This window comes from Crotalus tigris, unplaced genomic scaffold, assembly GCF_016545835.1.
Source record: "Crotalus tigris isolate CLP2741 ecotype Arizona unplaced genomic scaffold, ASM1654583v1 scf7180000017625.6296891, whole genome shotgun sequence".
Classification (NCBI taxonomy): domain Eukaryota; kingdom Metazoa; phylum Chordata; class Lepidosauria; order Squamata; family Viperidae; genus Crotalus; species Crotalus tigris.
In genome coordinates, this window is record NW_024096520.1 from 5,321,434 (window position 1) to 5,344,516 (window position 23,083).

The 23,083-nt window shown below is 38.3% G+C and overlaps 1 protein-coding gene across 5 annotated transcripts; it reads left to right on the forward strand.

Annotated features, from left to right (window-relative positions):
* The first annotated feature begins 11 nt into the window (after positions 1-11).
* Positions 12-20,018, forward strand: CDC25C (cell division cycle 25C). 5 transcript variants are annotated; one of them, XM_039334084.1, is made up of 15 exons: positions 13-500; positions 791-925; positions 2,088-2,185; positions 3,423-3,456; positions 4,764-4,800; positions 4,968-5,048; positions 6,906-7,028; positions 10,735-10,815; positions 11,164-11,319; positions 12,764-12,865; positions 14,715-14,777; positions 16,401-16,499; positions 16,975-17,108; positions 17,222-17,333; positions 18,764-20,018. In XM_039334084.1, the coding sequence occupies exons 1-15, from the start codon at positions 466-468 to the stop codon at positions 18,902-18,904; spliced, it is 1,431 nt and encodes a 476-aa protein (XP_039190018.1). In that variant the 5' UTR covers positions 13-465; the 3' UTR covers positions 18,905-20,018. The 5 variants fall into 5 exon arrangements, with proteins under 5 accessions (XP_039190023.1, XP_039190018.1, XP_039190019.1 ...); XM_039334085.1 differs by having other exon boundaries at positions 14-500; positions 4,767-4,800; XM_039334087.1 differs by having other exon boundaries at positions 15-500; positions 11,167-11,319.
* The last annotated feature ends 3,065 nt before the right edge of the window (positions 20,019-23,083 follow it).

Sequence of the window (23,083 nt, forward strand, 5' to 3'; positions counted from 1 at the left end):
AATCGGGATTGGCCGGCGCAGCGGCGATAAATTTTAATTTCTGAAGTGCTGTTGAATTTTCAGCTCGCCTTATTGATTGATTGATTGATTGGGGGGGAGCTGAAAGGGAGGAAGGGATTTCACAAGAAGGGAGGGGGCGCAGCAGCTTTGCCGATGTCCTTTGCCGCAAAGGCAATGCTGGTTATAGCTGATGGAAATCCAAGTCCAAACCATCGGGGAGGTTCCCAGGTTGTCCGCAGCTCATCTTTTTCTCTTGCTCTGCGAACGAGGGAACAAAACTAGCTTGTTTTGGAGGCGGTGCATTCTAGCTTGTGAGCCAGCCAGCGATGCTGATTATCTAAATTCCGTCCGGGTTGATTTTGCTCAACTCTGAAAAAATTCAAAGCTCTCGTTTCCCTTTAAGAAAGTTAGCTGGGTGCCTTTGATCAATCATTCTTGCTCAGCCCAACTTATCTTGCAGAGTTGATGCTGTGGGGGAAAATAGGCAGAAGCGGTTTTAGGTATGTTTGCGGCCATCAGTTATAAAAAAAAAATAATATAGGCGAGATTAAAAAAAAATTAAAAAGTTGAACTGGATTTACCTTTTTAGCCTGATCGTTTGTTGTCTTTCTGATCTAGTCTCTCAGAGGTTGCTGCTGCATATTTCAGTTTTAAGTACCTGATTTTAAGCTCTTAAATTGTGATTATTATAATAAAGAGGACTAAAAAAAAGAAGCTGCTGTTTTAGTGATGATAAGTAAGACTGTCTGAAAAGTATTCCCTTGTAGAAATTATTGTTTGTTCATTTTAGGTTTCAGTCTACCTATAGGATGGCACTGAATATGATCCAGGATGTCAAGATATCTCTGCCATTTACTCCAGAACTTCCTCTTACTCCAGTGTTGACTCTCACTTGGGATTTCCAAAACCTTAGCACTTTAGCAGGGTAATTCCCCCCCCCCCTTTGATACAATGATGCTGGGGTGGAACACTTTCTCTTTTTCCAAAGGCATGGCACAGAAATGGAATGGAATGGCTGGAAGGGACCTTGGGGGTCTTCTAGTGCTAATCTGAAATTTTAAATCTTTTTAAATAATCATACTAGGAAATACCGTATGCCCAAGAACTATGGCAGTCCATTTATAAAAGTTCTTAAATCCATGGTTAAGCAATATATTTAGTTTTAGGGAAAATTAAACATAGCTAAAATATGAATAAGCGATCTCCACGTCTTCACCAGACATAAGTAGGTATAAAGACTGCATAGTGGGTCACTATAGTTACTTTATAGTTCAGATAACATGCCAACTTTGAAAATGAGTACACTGAGTTTGGTAGTTGGATAAGGAGGTTTATGAACTACCTATAAATCATTCGGTATATAATCTTGCCTGTTAAACAAGCCCAAGAGCATTTAGAGCAGGGATCTTCAAACTTGGCCCTTTTATGACTCATGGATTTCAACTCCCAGAATTCCTCAGCCAGCATGCCTGGCTGAGGAATTCTGGAAGTTGAAGTCCATGAGTCAAAAGGGCCGAGTTTGAAGACCCCTGATTGAAATGGTCAGAAAGAATGACTTTTCACAGATTCTCTGTTTAACCAGCAGTTAATAGCAAGAGTAATAAATTGCAGCTTTGAATTGTAGGGGAAGAGGGTGATTTTTAAAAATTCCATTTTGGGGCTCTGACTGTTTTAGATCTGATATGGGAGCCATAAGCTTTAGTCTATTGTGTACGGACAGACAGCCATTTTCTGACTTTTTTACATTGGTTTCAATAAGACTTGACTAAGTTGGCCATGATCCAATCAATAGCAATCTTAAGTAGCACCTTAGGAAGGGACCTTGGAGGTTTTCTAGTCCAGCCCCCCACTCAAGCAGGAGAACTTATACCATCTCAGACAAGTGACTCTAGCCTCTTATATTAAAATGTGGGGAACAGTTTTCAAATATAATCTGTCAGTTGATATATGAGACTGTCTAAAGGTGTTCATCCTAATATAACTTATGTTTTTATTTCAATGGTGTGATGCTAATTTGTGTGGATTTCAGTAGTGCATTGCTAATGTGTGTGGATATGTGTATCTACTTGCCTACTCACAATTTGCAGGGATACACCAAGATGCTGCTTAGATCTGTCCAATCTCCGCAGCGGAGAAGAGAAAATTGCTTTCACCTTCAGTCAGTCTCCAGGAGCACTGGAAATTGGTAATAATTGCTACCTGCTCTAAGAGTTTTAGTTCTGCTATTAATTAGCAGTTTATATACAACATATAGGTACTCCTCAACTTACAACAGTTCATTTAGTGACTGTTCAAAATTACAACAGCACTAAAAAAAGTAACTTATGGCCATTTTTCACACTTGCAACCGTTGCAGTATCCCCATGGTCATGTGATAAAAATTTAGAAGCTTGGCAACTGATTCATATTTATGACCGTTGCAGTATTCCAGGGTCATGTGATCCCCTTTTGCAATCTTCTGACAAGCAAAATCAATGGGGAAGCCACTTAACAACCATTTTGGTAACAATTGCAGTGATTCACTTAACAACTGTGATAAGAAAGATCATAAAATGGGGCAAAATTCACTTAACAAACGTGTAGCTTAGCAACATAAATTTTGGGCTCAATTGTCGTTGTAGTTCAAGGACTGTTGTTGTTGTTGTTAAATGCGAAGTCGTGTCCGACCCATCGCGACCCCATGGACAACCTGTACATATAAAAGCAAGTTTTGTTGTCACCAGACATATCATCTCTTAAATGAACTCTAGTATTCTAACCAGTTTAGGTAATTATTAGAACTAAAGCTAAGAGAAATGGTCTTAGATTGATGTTTCATAACCTCAAATGCAATTATCTGTACTATTTTATTTAATATATTTGTTTCCCAAGGCAATATATTGATATGTTTATAGATCATAACAAACCTAGAAATAAACGCAAGCCAGATATCCATGTAAATGTCACTGCTATATTCCAGGTTTACAAAAAGGATAGAGCTGTACACCCAGCTGCCTCTTTTATCTATTGAAGTATAGTACTCCAATTACAGTTTACTGCCAAGAAGTATAGTTTCTAAAATTTCCTTTTTAAAAAAGATTACAAAAATTGTAAAGCACTTCTTGATTTTACTACTTGTAGTATATTATCTATATAATTTCTTATATGATGAGCTTGGTTTAATAGAACTATGTGGTTTCTTATGTGATAGGCTTTTGTTTATGGTTTGGGGGACTCTGGCCGTATCTTAAACAACTGAATATAGTTTGCAAGCCTGTGTTCCATATTGATTGGACTTCTTTAGCTCAACCAGGATAACTAATTTTTAGATATGATAGAAGATGACTTAATCAGTTCACTCTGATTTGAATTCCTTAAGCTATTTAATAATAGAACTATTCCTAGGTTTTCAGACTTCTATTTTCTCATTTTGTGACTTGTAGATAAAAATAACTTAACAGAATTCCAGGATCAACTGTAAGTTCTACCTACTGATTTTATAGCTTACCATATTATCTTTATTTTCATTTGGGTGTAATTGATCTGCTCTCCAATCTGAAAATAGTCCTAAATTCCTTTGTAGCACTTCTATTAACTCAGCAGTGGCCAATTTTGTTCAGCACTGATATATTAAATAAGTTTGTGTGTCATGCTTAGTCAGACTCCTGGGTAAGAGCCTATTGGTTCCTTTCTCAGGTGGTATGGCTATACTTGACCTCCACCTCCAAATAAAAAAACAAATTTAAAAAATGCAGTTCAATCCTTTCCTTTGACGTTACAAATCCTTTACTGTGATTTCATTTTTAGCCCTCAGCTAGCCTCGGATGCAAGTTATTTCCCCAGCCCAAGCTTGCTCATCTTGGATTTATTTATTTATAAAACTTATTGGCCATCCACCCTACCATAGGATAAGTCTAGGTGGCTTACATTTACATCTAAGTTAAAACATAAAAAGTTAAAATCAAACATTAAAACCAAAGACACGGGAAGGTGGGGAGTGGGGGGGGAGGTGGAATCTGTTATTGTTCAATCAGCTACCTCCATTGTGCTGTTCCCCCACTGGGGCCCCAAGCCGACTGGCAAAGCCACATCTCTGTACCCTTACAAAAAGATAGGAGGGTTGGGACCAACCTCATATTGGGGGGGCAGATGTTCCAGAGGCAGGAGCCACAGCAGAGAAGGCCCTCCTCCTGGAGCCCCCAGCCAGAATAATTTGCATGACAGGACCCGCAGCATGCCTCCTCTGCCAGCACAAGAGGTATGGGCCAATCCCAGTGGAGTGAGACGGTCCTTTAAGTAACCTGTTGGGATGCCATGAAGGCCTTTAAAGGTGATCACCAATAATTGAATTACACCCAGAAGCAGTCTGGTAACCAATGCAGCTTGCAGAGCAGTGGTATTACAGGGGCCATTCTTGGGGTTCTCAAAACTACCCACTCTGCACCAACTGTAGCTTCCAAATGCTCTTCAAGGGTAGCCCCATGTAGAGCTTTTTACAATAGTCCAGCCGTGGAATGACTTGGGACTGAACAACTGAGCACAGGGAATCTTGATCCAAGAATGGCCGCAACTGGTGCATAACACAAAGTTATTTTTACTTAGCATATGATGCAAACCAAGCCAACTGTGATTTATTCAATAAACTATTGAATGGTTAAACAAAACATAACATATCCCAGGATGTGAACCAGGTATCCATGGGATTAGATTGGGGTGCATTTAGTATGCTAAATGTTTACTCCGTTCATACCAAGGATCTCTGACTAGCTTTCTTTTTCTCTCAGCAGAGACTCAAGGAAGCAGTGTGTGCAGTTGCTCCAGGTATATCCTTTCTACTATGATGGAGTTACCTTATGAGAGACTTTGAAGTGAATCTGAGAACCAGGGGCACCAATTTGTTGATGCTCTAAGTCTCATGTCAATATATAAATCAATATAGATAAATACCAAACCAGAACTTGACAATGCCATTCCCCTTGATATTTTAGCCTGAAGTATTGTGCAGCACACCAAGTTACTTCCAGCAAATTAGCAGGGAAATTCAATGGCCTTCGATGAACAAGAGAAATGTGAGTATCTATCGTAGCCGATAGGCTTTTCTATAAGAACCCACAATCTTCTGCCAAGATCTAGGTAGATCTTTCTGCTTCATGGCAGTGATGTCCGCTCTAGTTTTTCTGATATGGGAAACTAGTCTACTTTCTAGACTAGAGGCAAATTGTAGATATTTCTAAGGGTCATGAGGGGATGAGGCATTTTAACTCAATATCCATTGTAAGCACATATTGTAGTTGCAACCACAGAAAATTGCAAATGGCCATAAAGCCATGATGGGGGAGTGCGGCCACTGTAACTTTGAAATCAGGTTGTAAGCACCTTTTGGGGGGTTCCTTCATAACTTTGAACAGTCAGTGAGGACTACCTGTATATTCTGGTAGCTCTTAATAGATTTTTGCTGATTAGGACTAAATGATGAGTTTTTACAATTTGAGTATTAATAAGGGCTGAGATATGAAAAGAAATTTATTGAAATACTGCAGAAGGTGTTAAATTACTGAAGTTGTTTATACTTGTCTGGAAGAAGGTGAGGATCAGTGAGGTAACGCAGCAGGAAAAAAAGGCAACTTTAGATTGCATTAAAAGAAAAGTGTTTTTTAAACAATGAGATAGCTTTATTTTATCCTATGTTTGCCAACCCCCACTTTATTATTACATTTGGTTTTGGTACTATATTTTAAAAAAAGATTCAGAAGATCAGGAGAAAAGCAATGTGGAAACCACAGGGGAAAAGACCAGTTGCAATACTTTGGTTAGGAAGATTTGAATACAATATGACTGTAGTATTTTGGATCTCATTGAGTGGAAATCAAAACACATACAGGTACTTTGTGACTTAATGACCACAATCAGGACCAGAACTTCCATCACGAAGTGATACAGTTGCTAAATGAGTCATCATGGGGCCACACCCAATGTTATGATCTTTTTGCCATGGTTGTTAAGCAAATCACACAATCATTCATCAGATTGCTTGTTGGAAGCTGGCTGAGAAGGTCATAAATGGCAATCGTGACCTTGTGTTCTATCCCAGCCTATAGCCGTCCTTGTTAAAGGCACAAGGACCAAACCCCTGTTGATAAAATAGGTTGGAGACTTTAAAACAAAACAAACCTCTTTTAATATGGGTGACAAACCTGCCAAATAGTCCAAAACACAAACAGCAAAACTCAATCCAAATGAAGGAAATAGTCCACAGGAAACACGATGCAAACAGAAGAGTAGTCACAAGCAAGATGAACAGACCAGGATCCAAAGAAGTACTTTGCAAACAGTTGCCTTCAGCAACCAGCACCGCCCACACCTCTTTTTATACAGCAGTCCCAAGGCGTTGCCTCTCAGTGCCTTCTCCTTTTACCCTGGAGTTGCGTATTGACTGCTGCTGATTTACTCTCGCTAATTGACGATGTGTGTGTGCATCAGTTAGCATGTCCATCAGGAGTGAGTCCTCCGAGTTAATTCATTCTCCTCACATAGCTGAGCTTCATCAGGAACACAACTGGAGGGCCCAGGCTCTGCATCAAACCGTGAGTCCTGTAATTCATCAGAGCCTCCCTCTGCCCCTGATGGCCCTTCAAATGCCTCTTCCACCTCAGACTCAGCTGTTAGGATCACAGGCTGGCACGGAATCACAACACCTTGGGAGGTGCAACCATTGTAAATATGAGCCAATTCCAAGCACCCAGATCACGATCACGCAACTGCAGGTCGTAAATGCAAAGACCACCTGTAAGACATTTTTTTCCAGTGCTGTCATAACTTCATATGCTCGTTAAATGAATGGTCATAAGTCAGGGACTACCTATACAGTAAACATTGGCGTGTTTGAAAAGCAGTGCATTTCATCTGTAATTGGTTTTATTTTCCAGAAAGCAGAGGATTTAATGGACTGTGAGATGAAATATCTTGGCAGTCCAATGGATGCTTCAGGAATCCCAGAAGCCTTGGACAGCTTTTCTGAGCTCTGTTCCAGTGAAAAGGAAGAAACAGAGGTGAGAAGGACGAGTTAAAAGTCACTTTGTGGGCAGTTGTATTCATTAAATAAAACCAGAGAAAACAAGTGTAGCTTGCCAACCATAAATAGCAGCAATGCCAAGTAATAGTGATGTTGGGTCTGCTCTGCTGCAAGACTGGAAGGAGAGCTAAAAGCCTTTGATAAGAGCCATCTGGGCGATCTTTGGAAAAATTGGAAGTAGGAGCTTGTATTCTGTTACACTGAAACATTTTCAAACATTAGAAAAAAATGGCTAGGTATTTTGTTCAAAGGACAGGTTGAAATATAGTATTCCAAGACATTACAGATAGTCCTCAACTTACAACAGTTCCTTTAGTGACCCTTTGAAGTTACAACGGCACTGGAAAAAAATGACTTTATCATTTTTCACACTTACCGCCGTTGCAGCATCCGCATGGACACATGATCAAAATTCAGCCGCTTGGCAACTGACTCATATTTATGACGGTTGCAGTGTCCCAAAGTCATGCGATCACCTTTTGCGACCTTCTGACAAGCACAGTCAATGAGGAAGCCAGATTCACTTAACTTGCTATTAACTTAACTGCAGTGATTTACTTAACGACTGTGGCAAGAAACATCATAAAATGGGACAAAACTCACTTAACAAATATCTCACTTAGCAACAGAAATTTTGGGCTCAATTGTGGTTGTAAGTTGAGGACTACCTGTATAAACATCTAGTGTTCAAGTCTGGTCACTGCGTTTTTGACGATAATTGTGGTGGTGGTGAGAAGTTTATATATTAGTTTTATCCTGAGGAGAAGATTCAGTCTTGACTTGGGACTGATCTCTTAAAACCTAGATATAATTCAGTTTGGTTTTTGCCACTAGCTAAATTTCTAAGAATTTACATTAAAATGTAATTTATTCACATCCCTATGGCAGCATACTAGAATAAGGAAAAGTTCATTCCTTCTGGGATTTCAACAATGAGTTGTTTTAGATTTCCTAATCCAGTAATTTCAGTCATGACATGCAACATATCTCAACATATTGAACATTTGTTAGCAGAGATTCTGTGTACAATGTCTGTTTCTCTTCTGCCAGATAAAAACAAACACCCCTAATTACAGTTTGCTCCAAAGCCCAACAGAATTTCTTATACTCATTTGTCATCGGTCACTCAGAAATACCTCCTTTCTGTATCTGTAGACTTCTAAATGAACTGTTGTAAGAACAGATAGTCCTCGGCTTAACGACCACAATTGAGCTCAAAATTTCTGTTGCCAGGTGAGACAGTTGTTAAGTGAATTTTGCCCTATTTTATGACCTTTCTTGCTGCTGTTGTTAAGTGAATCACTGCAGTTCTTTTTTTTTAATTAAAAGTTTTATAAATTTATTACAATATAACCCCCTCTTCCCCCCCTCCCCCACTTCCCAGAGCTGATTACAGGGTAAAACAAAATAATAAACAAATATAATCCAACTAACATAAACCAACTATACTATCAATCAAAACCATAAGACACTTTAACTCCTTCTCAATACAAATATTAACAAATTAAGTCAAAAATAATAATATAATTAAAATGATTAATAATTATCTAAAATCTACTCAAAAGCAAGATAATACTTTTCAACTTCATATTTCTTCTGAATATAATCAATCCATCTTCTCCAAACCATAATATATCTTTCCTGTGAACGGTCCTTCAAATAGGCGGAGATTTTCGCCATATCTGCTAAATTAGACACTTTAAGTATCCATTCTTCCAAAGTAGGCAACAAATTTTTCTTCCAATATTGCCCCACCAATAATCTTGCAGCTGTTATAAGGTTCAACATCAAATTAGTTTCTTTAACATCAAAATCTACAGTAATACCCAACAAAAATAATTGTGGAGTAAACTTAATCTTTTTCTTAAAAATCTTTTGAATATTCCACCAAATCTTAATCCAAAAAGCTTTAATATCTTTACAAGTCCACCAAATGTGAAAATAGGTTGCATCTAGGTTTCCACATCTCCAACATTTAGGCTGTAAATTCGGATACATGTGGGACAACTTTTGGGGATCCAAATGCCATCTATAAAACATTTTATAAAAATTTTCTCTCAAATTTTGCGCTTGAGTAAATTTTACATTTCTAACCCAAATTGTCTCCCATGTATCCAATAAAATCGGCTCTTGAATATTTTGCGCCCATTTGATCATACAATCTTTAACCAACTCTGTTTCAGAATCCAATTCTATTAAAATTATAAATTCTTTTTATATGAGCTCGATTTTGATCTTTAATCTGTTTTACCAAATTCACATCCTCTAAAGTAATTCCAACCTTTTGATCTATACTCCACCTCAATAACTACTGGTTATTATAAAACCAAGAATATACAATATTTTCTTGCTTCAACTCAGTTAAAGGCTTTAATTGCCAATGCTGCCCAACCAAACTAAGTAATTCCTTATAAGAAATCTTATCCAAATTTACTCCCCTAGATACTCCCTCGATCATGTGTCCTGGAATCCCCCAAATTGGGATTTTATAATTTAACCTATAATAATATTTCTTCCAGACACGCAACAAGGCACTTCTCAAAATATGAGTTTTAAAAACCTGATCAACCTTTTTATCATAAATTAAATATGCGTGCCATCCATATAATAAATCCCATCCCTCAAGAGAAAGAATATTTTTATTTGTTAAGTTGAGCCAATCACTAATCAATGTTAAAGCCACCACATCATAGTACAATTTTAAATTAGGTGCCTTCAATCCACCTCTTTCCCGTATATCCTGCATAATTTTGAATTTAACTCTCGGCTTTTTCCCTGCCCAAATAAACTTATTAATCCCCTTCTGCCATTCCTCCAGAATAGCATCTTTTTTCAAAATAGGTATCTTTTGAAATAAAAAAAGAAACTTTGGAAGTATATTCATTTTAACTGCCGAAATTCTTCCCAATTGCTGCTGTTCTTAAGTTAGTAACAAGGTTGTTAAGTGAATCTGGCTTCCCCATTGACTTTGCTTGTCAGAAGGTCGCAAAAAGTGATCACATGACTTATGCAACCGTCATAAATATGAATCAGTTGCTAAGTGTCTGAATTTTGACCATGTACCCATGGGGATGCGGCAGTGGTTGTAAGTGTAAAAAAAAGTTACAAATCACTGTAACTGCCACTGTAATTTCAAACGGTCACTAAATGAACTGTTATAATTCAAGGATTACCTGTACTAAAATATACTCATTCTTTCATCCCAAAATTTATGTTTTTGTTTCACCAACACAGCCAATCAGCTGGAGCCCTGCCGGCTCCTGGGGCTTCTGCCGAGCCCAGACAGTCCTCCCCTCCCCAGCTACACTTCTCTAGGACAGTCGCGTACCACCTGCCATGTGGCAAAGTACCACATGTGGTACGCGTACCACCGGTTGAAAAGCCCTGCTGTAGAGTATGGAATTGCCATCCAAATCTTGGCAGAATTAAAGGAAGGGTTGTATTTTTTGTTAATAGAAGTCGTTCTGCATTTGCCACTCTTCTGATTCAGTACAATGAAATAGCTGCCAGGTTCAGCCAAGCCAGATGAATAAGAGGACTGAGAATATTTTGTAAAGTGAGCTTCCCCCATTGAAATCCTTCTTTTGTACAACTATGAAAGCTGTAAGTGCCTAATGTTCTCTTTTTATCTGGCAATTCTTTTTTTAAAAAAATGTTTGTTTTCTCCTGTGATTCTTCCACAGAAATCCTTTTCTGGGCACCACTGTAACATAGCTGACTTGTTGTCCGGACCACTCCTTGCTCAAGACATTAATATTAGTGAGGTAAATAGAGACTTTTTAATCAGCAATTTAGTTAACTCAGATTGCCTTGTAGCCAGTAGCAATAACATCTTGTCTTCCAAATGATCCAGACTGGAAACAGCAGCATATAAAGGCTCAAATTTTAACATGTTTATGGCTGGGCCATTAAAACAGTTTGTGGACTGATTTGCAAGGCTGTCAGGCTCATCTGAGAGAGCTAGCAATACTTATATGGAAGTACAGTTGATAGAAAAATCTATCCCTCCCCTCAGTCAATCCCTCTTAGTGAGACTGATGCCTTGAAGCCTTACCAGTGAATTGTATTTCTCTCCTGCTATCCTGATCTCCCTGTTTGTTTGGCACACTAAGCAGGTCTCCGTGAACAAGAGCCGCCTCTTCCGATCTCCATCTCTCCCAGAAAAACTAAACAGGCCTGCATCAAAGAGGACAGTGAAAAGCTATGATGATGAAACTCCAACTAAGGTGAAATGGAAGAGCAGCCCAATCCAAGAAGGGCCAGATGGGGTAAGAAATAGCTGGATATGGTCCTCACATCCCTTTTCCCTAAATTCCTGGGTCTTGGTATCAAGGCTAGAATGGTAGTTTGATCAACTATGTCAGGAGTAGGTAACCTTGGCTCTTTTATGACTCGTGGACTTCAATTCCCAGAATTCCTGAGCCAGCCATGAAGTCCACGAGTGATAAAAGAGCCAAGGTTGCCTACCCCTGAACTATGTCAACAAGAATAGGTGTTTTTCTCTTGTTCAAAGAGACGGAGACAAAACAGCTAAGATGTTTAGAGGAGCCTTGCTGGCCAGAAATCTGTTTATTCTGTTTCATCCACTGGTCAGCGGATTACACCCAGTTTACACATTTGAGGGAGCTAACTCTCTTCTATTGCTATATCCAAACAATCAGCATTTAAGAAGTGATACATTGGCTTCAACTATAATCCATAGTCCTGCTATCCCTGCATGTATTTGAGCTAATTGGATTCAGATGATGTTCAGACTGCTTTGTAGTTAGTTCACAGCACAGAAGGATTACAGATAGTTCTAAAGCACCGGTGTCAAACTCGTCACGTCACATGATGTGTCACGACGTATCACAATTCTTTTTGCATTGCCGGCAATGGGGTGGGCAGGGCTTCGGTATGATGAAACTGGCCCATGGGCTGGCAGTTTGACACCCCTGTTCTAAAGGATCATAAACTTTCTTTCATCACTATCTCAGAAGTTCAGGTGTTTTGCTCCAAGATTTTGCACTAGCTTTTGTTGAACTGCATTTGTCAGTTAAAACTCATTCATTCAATTTAGAGAGCCTCTTTGAGCTTTATTTTTAATGTAGCACCCCGGATAAATTTCCATTTAAAAGGGAACAGTCCCAATACTGCTTCTTAAAGAATTCTGCCTTGTACCTCTTGCCATTAGGATAATAGTGCATTTATTCCTAATCGCTGCTTTAAAATTACTGTTTTAAATCTTTTTATCGTAAGTTCTTCATGATCGGTTTTGTAACCTTTATTGGCCATTTGTATTTCCACTGTTTGTTTTGTTTTCATTTGGTTAAGAATTCTTTTTTTTTTTAATTGACCTTTCCTTGCACTCGTATAATTTCTAATTTGCTCATTAACTAAACTGGGATCCTCCTATATTTATGGGGCCATCTTGATCCCAAGTCTATTTATAGTTTTCTCATGATTTAAATTCAGTGGTTTTGGTCAGACTGACAGTTGAGTCAGTCAATGAATGGCATGTCAAGGGTCCCATTATGCTTGCATCTAAGTTTTCCTCTAGTATTAAATATTTCAATTCTCCCGCTTTGACGCGGATCTTCGTATTTTTTGTAGAAATATTTAAGCATGGTTTCAATTAATATTTTGTTATTTCAAGCTTTTTTATACACAGAAGACTGATACTCGCAGTTATTTCTCTGCAAACGTATTGATGGGTTGCCTGCTTGTTTATAGGTTATGCTTTTGAAGAAAACAGCCTCCCTTTCTGACATCGAGATTGTCAGAGCCCTTGATCAAGACCATGGCTTCAGGCAGTTAATTGGTGATTTCTCTGGCGTAGGTGCCTTCTTGCTTCTCTAATTCTTTTTTTCGGGTGGGTAGGAAGAAGAATGCCGACTTTGCCCATGCCATATTATCCCAAACCTCCCCTCCTAATCATTGAACAGTGCTGAAGCAGTAGTTTTGTACTGGACTTTCACAGTCTAGGCATTGATGAAAAATTCATCAGTATGGGAAATTTGAGTATGTGTTGGCAGATAAGACCTACCGTGATCTGATACGTAAGAGATTAGAAGAATTGTTTGTCATGTCCTATAGCTGGGTGATTAAGACCTCCAGTTAAGAATTGTATAGCTCACACTAGCATAATGCTACCTACTTCATTTTTAGAAATTCCGATAAGCATGATTTTAATGCACCAAAATCAAATGAAAAGTCTCTTCCTTGACAGTGTGATGTGAGACTCATCTGTGGTTGGCCATTCTCACAGATGGCTCTGAAATTGACACTAAATTAACCTGAAATATTCTTGTAACTTTTGAGCATATTTTATTGTAGATTCTACCATCTGTGGTTACATTTCTTAGGGAAGAGGTTAATGTGAGTCTCTTTCCATTTCAAGCAATTCTTAAGATTAACAATACTCTGTACTAGTCAGTCTGATGCCCAGCTTAAGATAACTGCCAGAATGCCGTTAATAGATTTATATTTTGAATTTTTTTAGTACCTAACTAAAAAGGCATATTAATTTTTCCCAGATCCAATGAATCTTAAATTAATTAATTTTTAAAATATCTAGAGCTCATTTCTGCAAAGAAGCATTAGGACATATATAGAAAATGGAATTTGTGATAAATAAAATCACAAATTCCATTTTCTATATCTGTTATAATGTAGTAAATCTGTTACTACATTATCCTGAATTCAATTTAAAACAACAATTACAAGAGCAAACTAGTGAAAAGTGATTGCAAACAAATTTTAAATCTGCCTAGATGAGCTTGCCTGCCTAATAAAATAGAGTGTTGCTTATATTAAATTTGAGCAAAGCAATATCTCTGATACCAATACATAAATAGCTATCCAGGTATAAATGTTGCATGAATTGATACAATAATAACCAGAAACTGAGTTATGAGCAAAAAGTTATGGGCTATATACATTTTCATAATTTTGTTTCTTCAAGCCTGGTGTGATAAATGCACTCCATGCTGCTTTTTTATCCTTGTCACATCCTGCTATTACTATTCTGTGATCCTGATTACTTGAATAATATGTACACTATAATATATTGTGGTGGTGGTGTTGCAGTGCAGCCTGGAGCAACTTGGAATAATCTCTACCATGATACTAGTCACAGTAAACAATCTTTATTTGGCTTTGAAAAATTAGGCAAACCAGGAAAAACTCATCATTCAGCAAACTCTCACAAGGAGGATACCAAATGTTCATTGATGTTACATATGTAGGAACAAAATAAAATATACTTAATAAATTTAAATATTCATTGCCTCACACATATACATATTCCCTCCCACCCCTTCCTGAGAGTAAATGGATTTTCAGACAAAAACATTTCAGGCAATAATTTTCAACAGTACTTGAAATAGCTCAGAAAAAACAACTTAGTATATGGCCCAAACAATTATATTGTCTTCAAAGCATGTAGGAAGTTTTGAACAGGGAGTCATACTCTATATTTATTATTTTGCTTCTTAATATACATGTAGGTGAAATATTTCCAAATTTACTTTGGGGCATTTTCTCCTGAATCCAGTGTATCTTATTTCCCAGCAGTTGCATTCAGGATTATTTTGCTGGTGTTAGGATTTATCTAGCTGAGACTTGAAAAAGTTAGAGAAACTTTTGAATTGTAGAAATTTTAAACATGAATGTGTTTCTCTAGGTGTATGCATTGCCAACAGTCACAGGAAGGCATTCGGATCTGAGATATATCACTGCGGATACTGTGAGCAATCATGCCTGCTTTAAAGTGTTTATATATCTGACTTTCTCTTTCCTTTTGACTTTGCAAATACTTTCTCAGACCAGCTGAATTCTAGCTGTACCTCCTTTTTATCTAGGGTCACTTGGTTCTGTAAAAGTTTCAGAAGATAGCTGAGCGGGTCTTGCTGCAATACCTAAGCAAGCAAGCTTCTCTATTCTTAACATTCTTCGGTACAGTGTCTAAGTGACTTCAGCTACACTACGGGTCGGCAATCCGCGACTCTGGAGCTGCATGTGGCTCTTTCAGTCTTCTACTGCGCTCTCCAATCTTCTGCTCACCTGGCCAGCTGGCCTCATGCTGTTCTCTGACAAACTGACCTTACTGAGCAGGCTCCCTGCCCTTGCTGCGTCTCCACAGGAAGAAGCAGAAAGCAGCACTTCTCTCTCTCTCTCTCTCTCTCTCTCTCTCTCTCTCTCTCTCTCTCTCTCTCTCTCTCTCTCTCTCTCTCTCCACACTCTTCTGTTCATCTGGCCAGCTGGCCTCACGCTGTTCTCCGACAAGCTGACAAGCTTATTGAGCAGGCTCCCTGCCCTTGCTGCGTCTCCGCAGGAAGAAGCAGAAAGCGGCAGCTCTCTCTGTCTCTCTTTTTCTTTCTCTCTCTCTCTCTCTCTCTCTCTCTCTCTCTCTCACACACACACACACACACACACACACACACACACACACATTTACTTACTTAGTGGGGGAAGAGGACTGGCAGACCAAGGGCAGGAGAGAGCCAGCTCAATAAGAATGTGTGTCAACTTGTCAGAGAACAGCGTGAGGCCAGCTGGCCAGGTGAGCAGAAGATTGGAAAGAGGGAGAGGGGGGGGGAGAGAGAGAAAGAGAGAGAAGGAAAGGAAAGAGAGAGAAAGAGAGGGAAAGAAAAAGAGACAGAGAGAGAGAGAGAGGAAAGAGAGAGAGAGAGAGAGAAAGAGGGGGGAAGGAGAAGGGGGGAGAGAGAGAAAGAAAATATGAATATATGTTGCCCTTACTGGACTTTTAGAAAAGAACGTTTAATGAAATATTTTGATTTTTTTTTTAAATTAAGAGATGAGGTATGGGGATAATTATGCTGTATTTAAAGATGGCAGATAAGCTACTAAAATTGTTTTCACCTGTTGGGATGAAGGAGAAAGGGTTTTTTCCCCCTCTTCGACATAAAAAATTGTTTTCTTTGTAGCAGTTCATTGATTTCATAAATGCAACACACTATAGTTTTTTTTTTATACATAGCATAAGGGTAAAAAAGGATATATGCAGTGTTATCTTCATTTTAGATGTCAAAAGGATTTTGTGGCTCCCAATGTTTTCTTTTCTGTGAGAAACGGGTCCAAGTGGCTCTTTGAGTGTTTAAGGTTGCCGACCTCTGAGCTACACCATAGTCTACTTTTTAATGGGTAATAGGCAATAAGTAAAGGGCTATAGGTAGTCTTTTACCAGTAGGGAGGGAAGAAAGGTTTATTTATTCCATGTTTATTGAACTCTCCAGCCAAACTGCTTGGGATAGTGTTTATTCTTTGACTTCATAATAACTCTGCGAGTTAAGTAAAACTAAGAGATGAAGATTACATCAGTGTGGGTGCCGTTCTGCTCTCTTTACAGATGGTAGCGCTGCTCCACAATCAATTTCAAAGCCTTATAGAGAAGTTCTATATTGTTGACTGCCGCTATCCCTATGAATATCATGGGGGCCACATCAAGGTGAGGGATTCTTATTCTGGATGAATCGTGTTGTGCAAAGGAACTCATACGTAACATGCTTGAGGACTGTTGTCTTAATAGCAGCACTCCTGGTCAGGTGGTCTTCTGTTATGTTGAAGTAATAATAATAATGATGATGATAAAGTTGGAAGGGACCTTGGAGGTCATCTAGTCCAACCCCCTGCTCAGGCAGGAAACCCTATACCATTTCAGACAAATGGCTGTCCAGTTTCTTCTTAAAAACTTCCAGTGTTGGAGCATTCACTGCTTCTGGAGGCAGGCAGGTTGTTCCATTGGTTAATTGTTCTAACTGTCAGGAAGTTTCTCCTTAGTTCTAGGTTGCTTCTCTCTTTGGTTAGTTTCCACCCGTTGCTTCTTGTCCTGCCTTCAGGTGCTCTGGAAAAGTAGGACCCCCCCCCAGCCATGATCTGTGGCCTACTTATAGCAGAGCCCAATACTTTGTTTCTTTTTACAGGGGGCCTTGAATAGCCACAGGCAAGATGACTTATTTGAACGTTTCCTGAGGAAGCCTCTGCTTCCCTCATCACCACAGAAGCGCCTCATCCTTGTATTCCATTGTGAATTTTCTTCTGAAAGGGGTCCCAAGATGTGAGTGTGGACCACAGAGGGCTGTGGAGGGGGAGGGGGCTTTTTGGAAAAGGGAAACAGATGGTTTTGGGTGTCCCTGGATAGGCAGGATAACCAGTTGCCTTGCTGTGAAGGTGTCGTTACCTGAGAGAGGAAGACCGGGCCATGAATGAATATCCTGCCCTGCACTATCCTGAACTTTATGTTCTCCAAGGTGGCTACAAGGAGTTCTTTCTAGAAAACAAGGTAACAATGAGACAAAAACTGTTACATTATGTAGAAATGCATTTTATCTGTCAAATACTGATGATAAAATAGCAAAGAATCTTATCTTCTTTCAGCATTCCATATCTTTTTACCTAGCTTGATTTTAAACCAAGAAACATTCACCTTTCAACACTATGGTAACAAAAATGAAAATCTGGCTAGTAAGAAGCAGTTAAGAAGTAGATATTATTTGTATAAAGATTCGGCCAATTTAATCTAAAACTTTTAACTAATTAGCACCAGGCAAATTTCTGGATATTCCATTTCAGGTAAGGTCTTAATCTATATTCACTTCACTTCTGGAAAAGATACATCATAGAAAGGTTTCTATCACTGATTTTACCATTTAGATTTCTATGTAGCCCTACCTATTTTTGATTCAAGCTACAGAGTACTATAAAGATTGAAATTAGCACTTTGAAATGAGTCAAGTTCTTTTAAAATGAGAAAAATATTCTGTTTGACAAAAGACACAGTATTTTGTATAAACTGACATCTACGAGTTGTCTTCAGAGGCAGCCCCATGGACAATACAACCCTTGGTCTAATCCAGAACTCTGCATCTCCCAGAGTGGTGCTGTAGGCAGATCGTTGGGCAAAGATTTTCTTTACTAGATGCTACCCCTATTTGAATGATGTTTAAACTTAGGATATTGTTTGGAAAAGTATGTAACAATCCTATGCTTAAAGAATCTTTAAGAACAAAAAAAAACACTGCATTTTATAATGCATCAGAAAAAAGAATGCAGTTATAAAACAACTGAATATCCTTTTCATATGCACTAAGACAGGTAAAAGTGCTGGACTGGAAACTGGAGATCCAGGTTCAGATTCCCAAAGCCATGAAGCTTACAGGGTATATCCTGGCAAATCACATGCTTTCAGATTTATCCACACAGGGTAGTTGATACAGGATATAGAAAAAGAAAACAAATGTGGGTGGAACTATGTACCTATAGGGAGGTGCTTTGAGAAATCAAGGGGAAAATATTTTCACACATTACTTGTGTTTGGTTTGGAACACCTAGATCCAGATTTGGGAAGAAATGGCATTGAGGAATGACACTGGGGTTTTATTTTTGCACTCAGTAAGGCATCCAGAGTCACAATAAAGTGGAACAGCTTATAAATTCCATAGATGAATCAATAAAAAGAGAAGCAATGTGCCTAGGATAGGGGCTTTTCCCCTTATGCCATTCATATCTTTTCTGTTTTCTAAACATTTAATGGGGAAAAAATTATGAGATTTTACTTGTTTTCCCCTATAAATCAAAGAACCATAATATACTGATTCTCTCTCTTTTTTTCAGAAGTATGTTGTTATTTTTGTGACTAATTGTTGTGATTAACTAAATTGTGGGCTTTAAGTTATGGAAATATATATCATCACTGATCTCCTTTTCTGACAGGAGCTGTGTCAGCCACAGAGTTACTGTCCCATGGATCACCAGGATTTCAAGGCAGAGATGGTCAAGTTCCATGTTAAAAGCAAGACCTGGGCAGGGGAACGGAGGCGCAGAGATCACATTGTTCGTCTCATGAAGCTATGAGTTCAGAGACAGTAGCCAGGAGGAAACCTCCTCCAAAAGGTCTTTCCTTGGCCAAAGGAAAAGCTGCAGCTTCTGTAATATGCTGAAAGGCTAAGAAAGTGAGCTTGCCAGGACCAAGGAGCCCTGGCAGAGGTTACAATGAGGAGAGCTCCAAAATGCAGAGGTCCCTAGTTTGAAAGTGCTGTGGCCAACTGCAGACATTCCTAATGGAACACAGTGGCCGCTGTGAGAAAATGCCTAGAACGTTTCCTAAGGCAGCAGGCTAAGCTACTCTCTAATCCAGACTAAGCTAGTTGTCAGCAGGAGACTTAATTCTTTTTAAATGTTACTTTAAGTTTTTGGCTCGTGAGTGCCTTATTTTAATGGAAGAATAAACTGTTCTGGAAGATTATCAAATGTTGTTTAACTGTGTATCCAGTTTTGTACACATATGTAAGTAATAGCCCGTAGTAACAGAAAAATTAAATACTCATTTGGAACAATACCATACAGGCGGGAAGAAAAAGCATGAGAAAATCATTTCATACTTGTTTTCTTTTAAGGGGGGTATCTTTTTCTTCTTCTGAGTATCTTAGCGAGGGTGTAGATGAGTGATATGGTATAGAAAAGTATAATAAGCTACTATTGCCCATCCCTTTAGATCTTGTATATTTGCCTTTCAAGGTGAGTCACTTCTCTTGCAGTTCTGGAAAAAAAATGTTTTTTAATGATAGCAAACGCGAGCAATTGAAATTCTGGACAAAAATAAAATTACATATTCAAACTTGTTCTAAATTAATACTTCTTCAGACAATAAAGATGACTAGGTAACTCTCAAATAAGTACCTTCACAATATTGTAAAATTTTAGAGGTTTGTTGTAATTACCAGGATCGCTCTCCTCCAATGCTTCTCCCCTCATACCTTCAAGACAATGTCATGAGGTAGATTAGATCGAGTCTTGCCCACAAGTGCTTCCTCCATTAAATCCCACTAACATGTTCTTGGAGTTACCTGAAAAGAAGAGTAATACAGGTAGTCCTTGACTTACAACCACAATTGAGCCCAAAAATTATGTTGCTAAGTGAGACATTTGTTGAGTTTTTGCCCCATTTTACAATCTTTCTGGCCACATTTGTTAAGCGAATCATTGCAGTTATTAAGTTAGTAACATGGTTGTTAAGTGAATCTGGATTCCCCATTGATTTTGCTTGCCAGAAGGTCGCAAAACCTGATCACATGACCCTGGGACACTGCAACCATCATAAATACGAACTAGTTGTCCACATCCAAATGTAAATCACATGACCATGGGGATGGTGCAGTGGTCATAATTATGAAAAATAATCATAAGTCACTTTTTTCAGTACCACTGTAACTTTGAACGGTCACTAAAACTGTTGTAAGTCGAGGACTACCTGTGTCACTGGGGATTTGAATCTGGGCTAGCATAACTACACTGCTCTACTGGCATTCATTTTGAGAAAGAAAGTTGAAAGCATGAGGGGGAGGGCAAATAATTCCTAAATGAGGAAATTTCAGATGTAAGTTTTTTTGTTTTTATTTTTAAATAATGATTTCTTACATTGGAAGAAGGTTGAGGTGATATTTTCCATAATTAATTCTTTGCTAAAGGAAAGAGTTTCCAACAGATGGCGCAATTGCCACATTCAGGACAGGAAAGAAAGTGGCTTCTGGCATTGCTAAGTGCATCACCCAGCTGTTGCATTTCCTGAATAGTCACTCTAGTCCCCAGGGCCAGTCTGCTTTGGACAGCAAGAAGTCTAGCCTTTTAAACAGGGCCCCCCACCTTGACCATGCTCCAGGTTTCTGAACCATTCCATTGCTCAAGAATAAAGCCAAGCAGCAGCTGACCAGTGAGGTAGGAAAGTGGTGCAGGAAAGCAGGACAGGCACAGCCAGCCTCTTCTAGAGAGTTGCAAAGAAGGTGGTCAAAAGGAACAAAGGACTGAGAAGATTTAAAGAGCCGAAAAAGGTGCAAAGTGGCTTTGATGGAAACGATAGTATTTTGGAAGTGTGTAAAGAAGGCTATACAGGGACAGAGAATATATAATTAAAAGAAAAAGTAATAACATTTGGGATTAAACGAGTGAAGAAATGCTGAGTGTTTTAGAGATTTTGGGGTTAATAATATGTCAAAGAGTAGAATTGTGTACATGTTAAGAGTGCAAGGAAAAATCAAAAGGCAAAACTGCACAACAAAAATATGGAAGGAAGGAAGGAAGGAAGGGAAAGAAAGAAAGAAAGAAAAAGAAAGAAAGAAAGGAAAGAAAGAAAGAAAGAAAGAAAGAAAGAAAGAAAGAAAGAAAGAAAGAAAGAAAGGTAATGGATTTTGGGAAGAGGGAAGACCGAGAAAGTGATGCTTAAAAATGAGTGATGTATGAATTTCAGAAATGTCAAATTTACTCAAGCACAGAATTTAAGGGAGAATTTTTATAAAATGTTTTATAGATGGCACCTTGATCCACAAAAAATGTCTTACATGTACCCTGACGTGCAACCTAAATGCTGGAGATGTGGTTACAAGGAGGCTTCCTATTATCATATTTGGTGGTCATGCAGAGAGATAAAAGCATTTTGGATCAAAATATGGTGGAATATCCAGAGAATTTTTAGAAGGAGGGTAAAATTCACTCCGCAATTATTTTTGTTAGGTATTGTTACAGATTGTGATACAAAGGAGGTTGTATTGATGTTAAACTTGATCACAGCCGCGAGGCTGTTAGTTGGACAATATTGGAAGAAGGAATCTTTGCCTACATTGCAGGAATGGTTTTTTAAAGTAGCTTATCTGGCGGAAATGGCAAAGATTTCGGCTTTCTTAAAGCAACAAACGCAAGAGAAGTTTTTTGCTATCTGGGACAAATGGATAAAATTTATACAATTTAGATTGGGTATACAAAAATATTATATAGCCTTTTCATAAGTTTTATTTTTATATATATTATAGATATCTTTTTTATATATATAAATATAGAGTTTTTAATTTAATTTTTATTTTTTTTTTATTATTTCTTAAGCCTATATTCTGCTCTGGGAAGCTCAGGGGGGGGGGAAGGGAGGGTTTTTGGGAGGGGTGTGGGGTGGGGGTTTTTTTTTATATGTATTGTTTAATTTTTTTTTCTCTCTTTTGTATGTGTTGTTTTTTGTTCTGTATTGTTCTTGTTTTTTTTGTAAAATTTATAAAACCTTTAATAAAAAAAAAAAAAAAAAAAAAAAAAAAATGAGTGATGTATGAATTTCCAGAAGAAAAAGTAATATAGGAATTTCCTTTTTCTTATTTTATGCCTTTAATTTGGGGGGGGGGGCTGGCTATTTTATTCATTGCCTTTTCTTCACTTGGCATTATGTTGCTTGTCCTGAAAGGGAATAGCATTAAAAGTATACAAGTACACATTTCTCAGCCAAACCCATATTAGGATTTCCTGGATCTTGGAGAATATCCTGCATTTTCATTCCTGATGCTGCTATTTTTACCCCTCAATCACCCAGGACAGTTTCAGAGTTCCAAGGCAAGTGACCCCCACTAATTCCCTCCCCACTATCAGGCTTCCCTCCAGCCAGCCAATAGGATGCCTTAGAAATGACAGCCAGTTAGTACCTTGCCCTCATTCATTCCTCATTAACGTTTCATAGCATTTCCTATGGAATAAAAGTTCACTGTCAAATTCCGAAGCCCTATGGGTACTGAACTGCAGGGACACAGGGGCAGGAAACTGAACTTGGCTTAGCACTGAGTTTGCACATGGGAAGGACCTTAATGTTAATGGTCCGGGGTAATGAGAACATGTTGAAGCTGATTAAAGTGCATCACCCAGCTGTTGTATTCATACAACACACATCAAATAAGCTTCTCTTATTCAGTCAGGTTATCAGGAAATAAAACTGCTGGCAATTCTTCAAGTGCTCTGGACTATGCTGTATGATGAAAGCTATGATTCCATATTCTTTAATGCTCTCTCAATGGTCTGTTTTTTTAAGTTCAAGTAATTGGACAGCCTCTAGATTTGGATATATTTTATGTTTCAGTGTCATTCAGGGTAAACATGTTAACCATGAATGGATTTCTTGAGCAATGTTATAAACAATATCCTTTAATTAAGACAAAATAATTGTTTTATTCCACAACTATTATGTATACCCCACTAACTACCAGTATTACAGACTTGATTTATTGGACT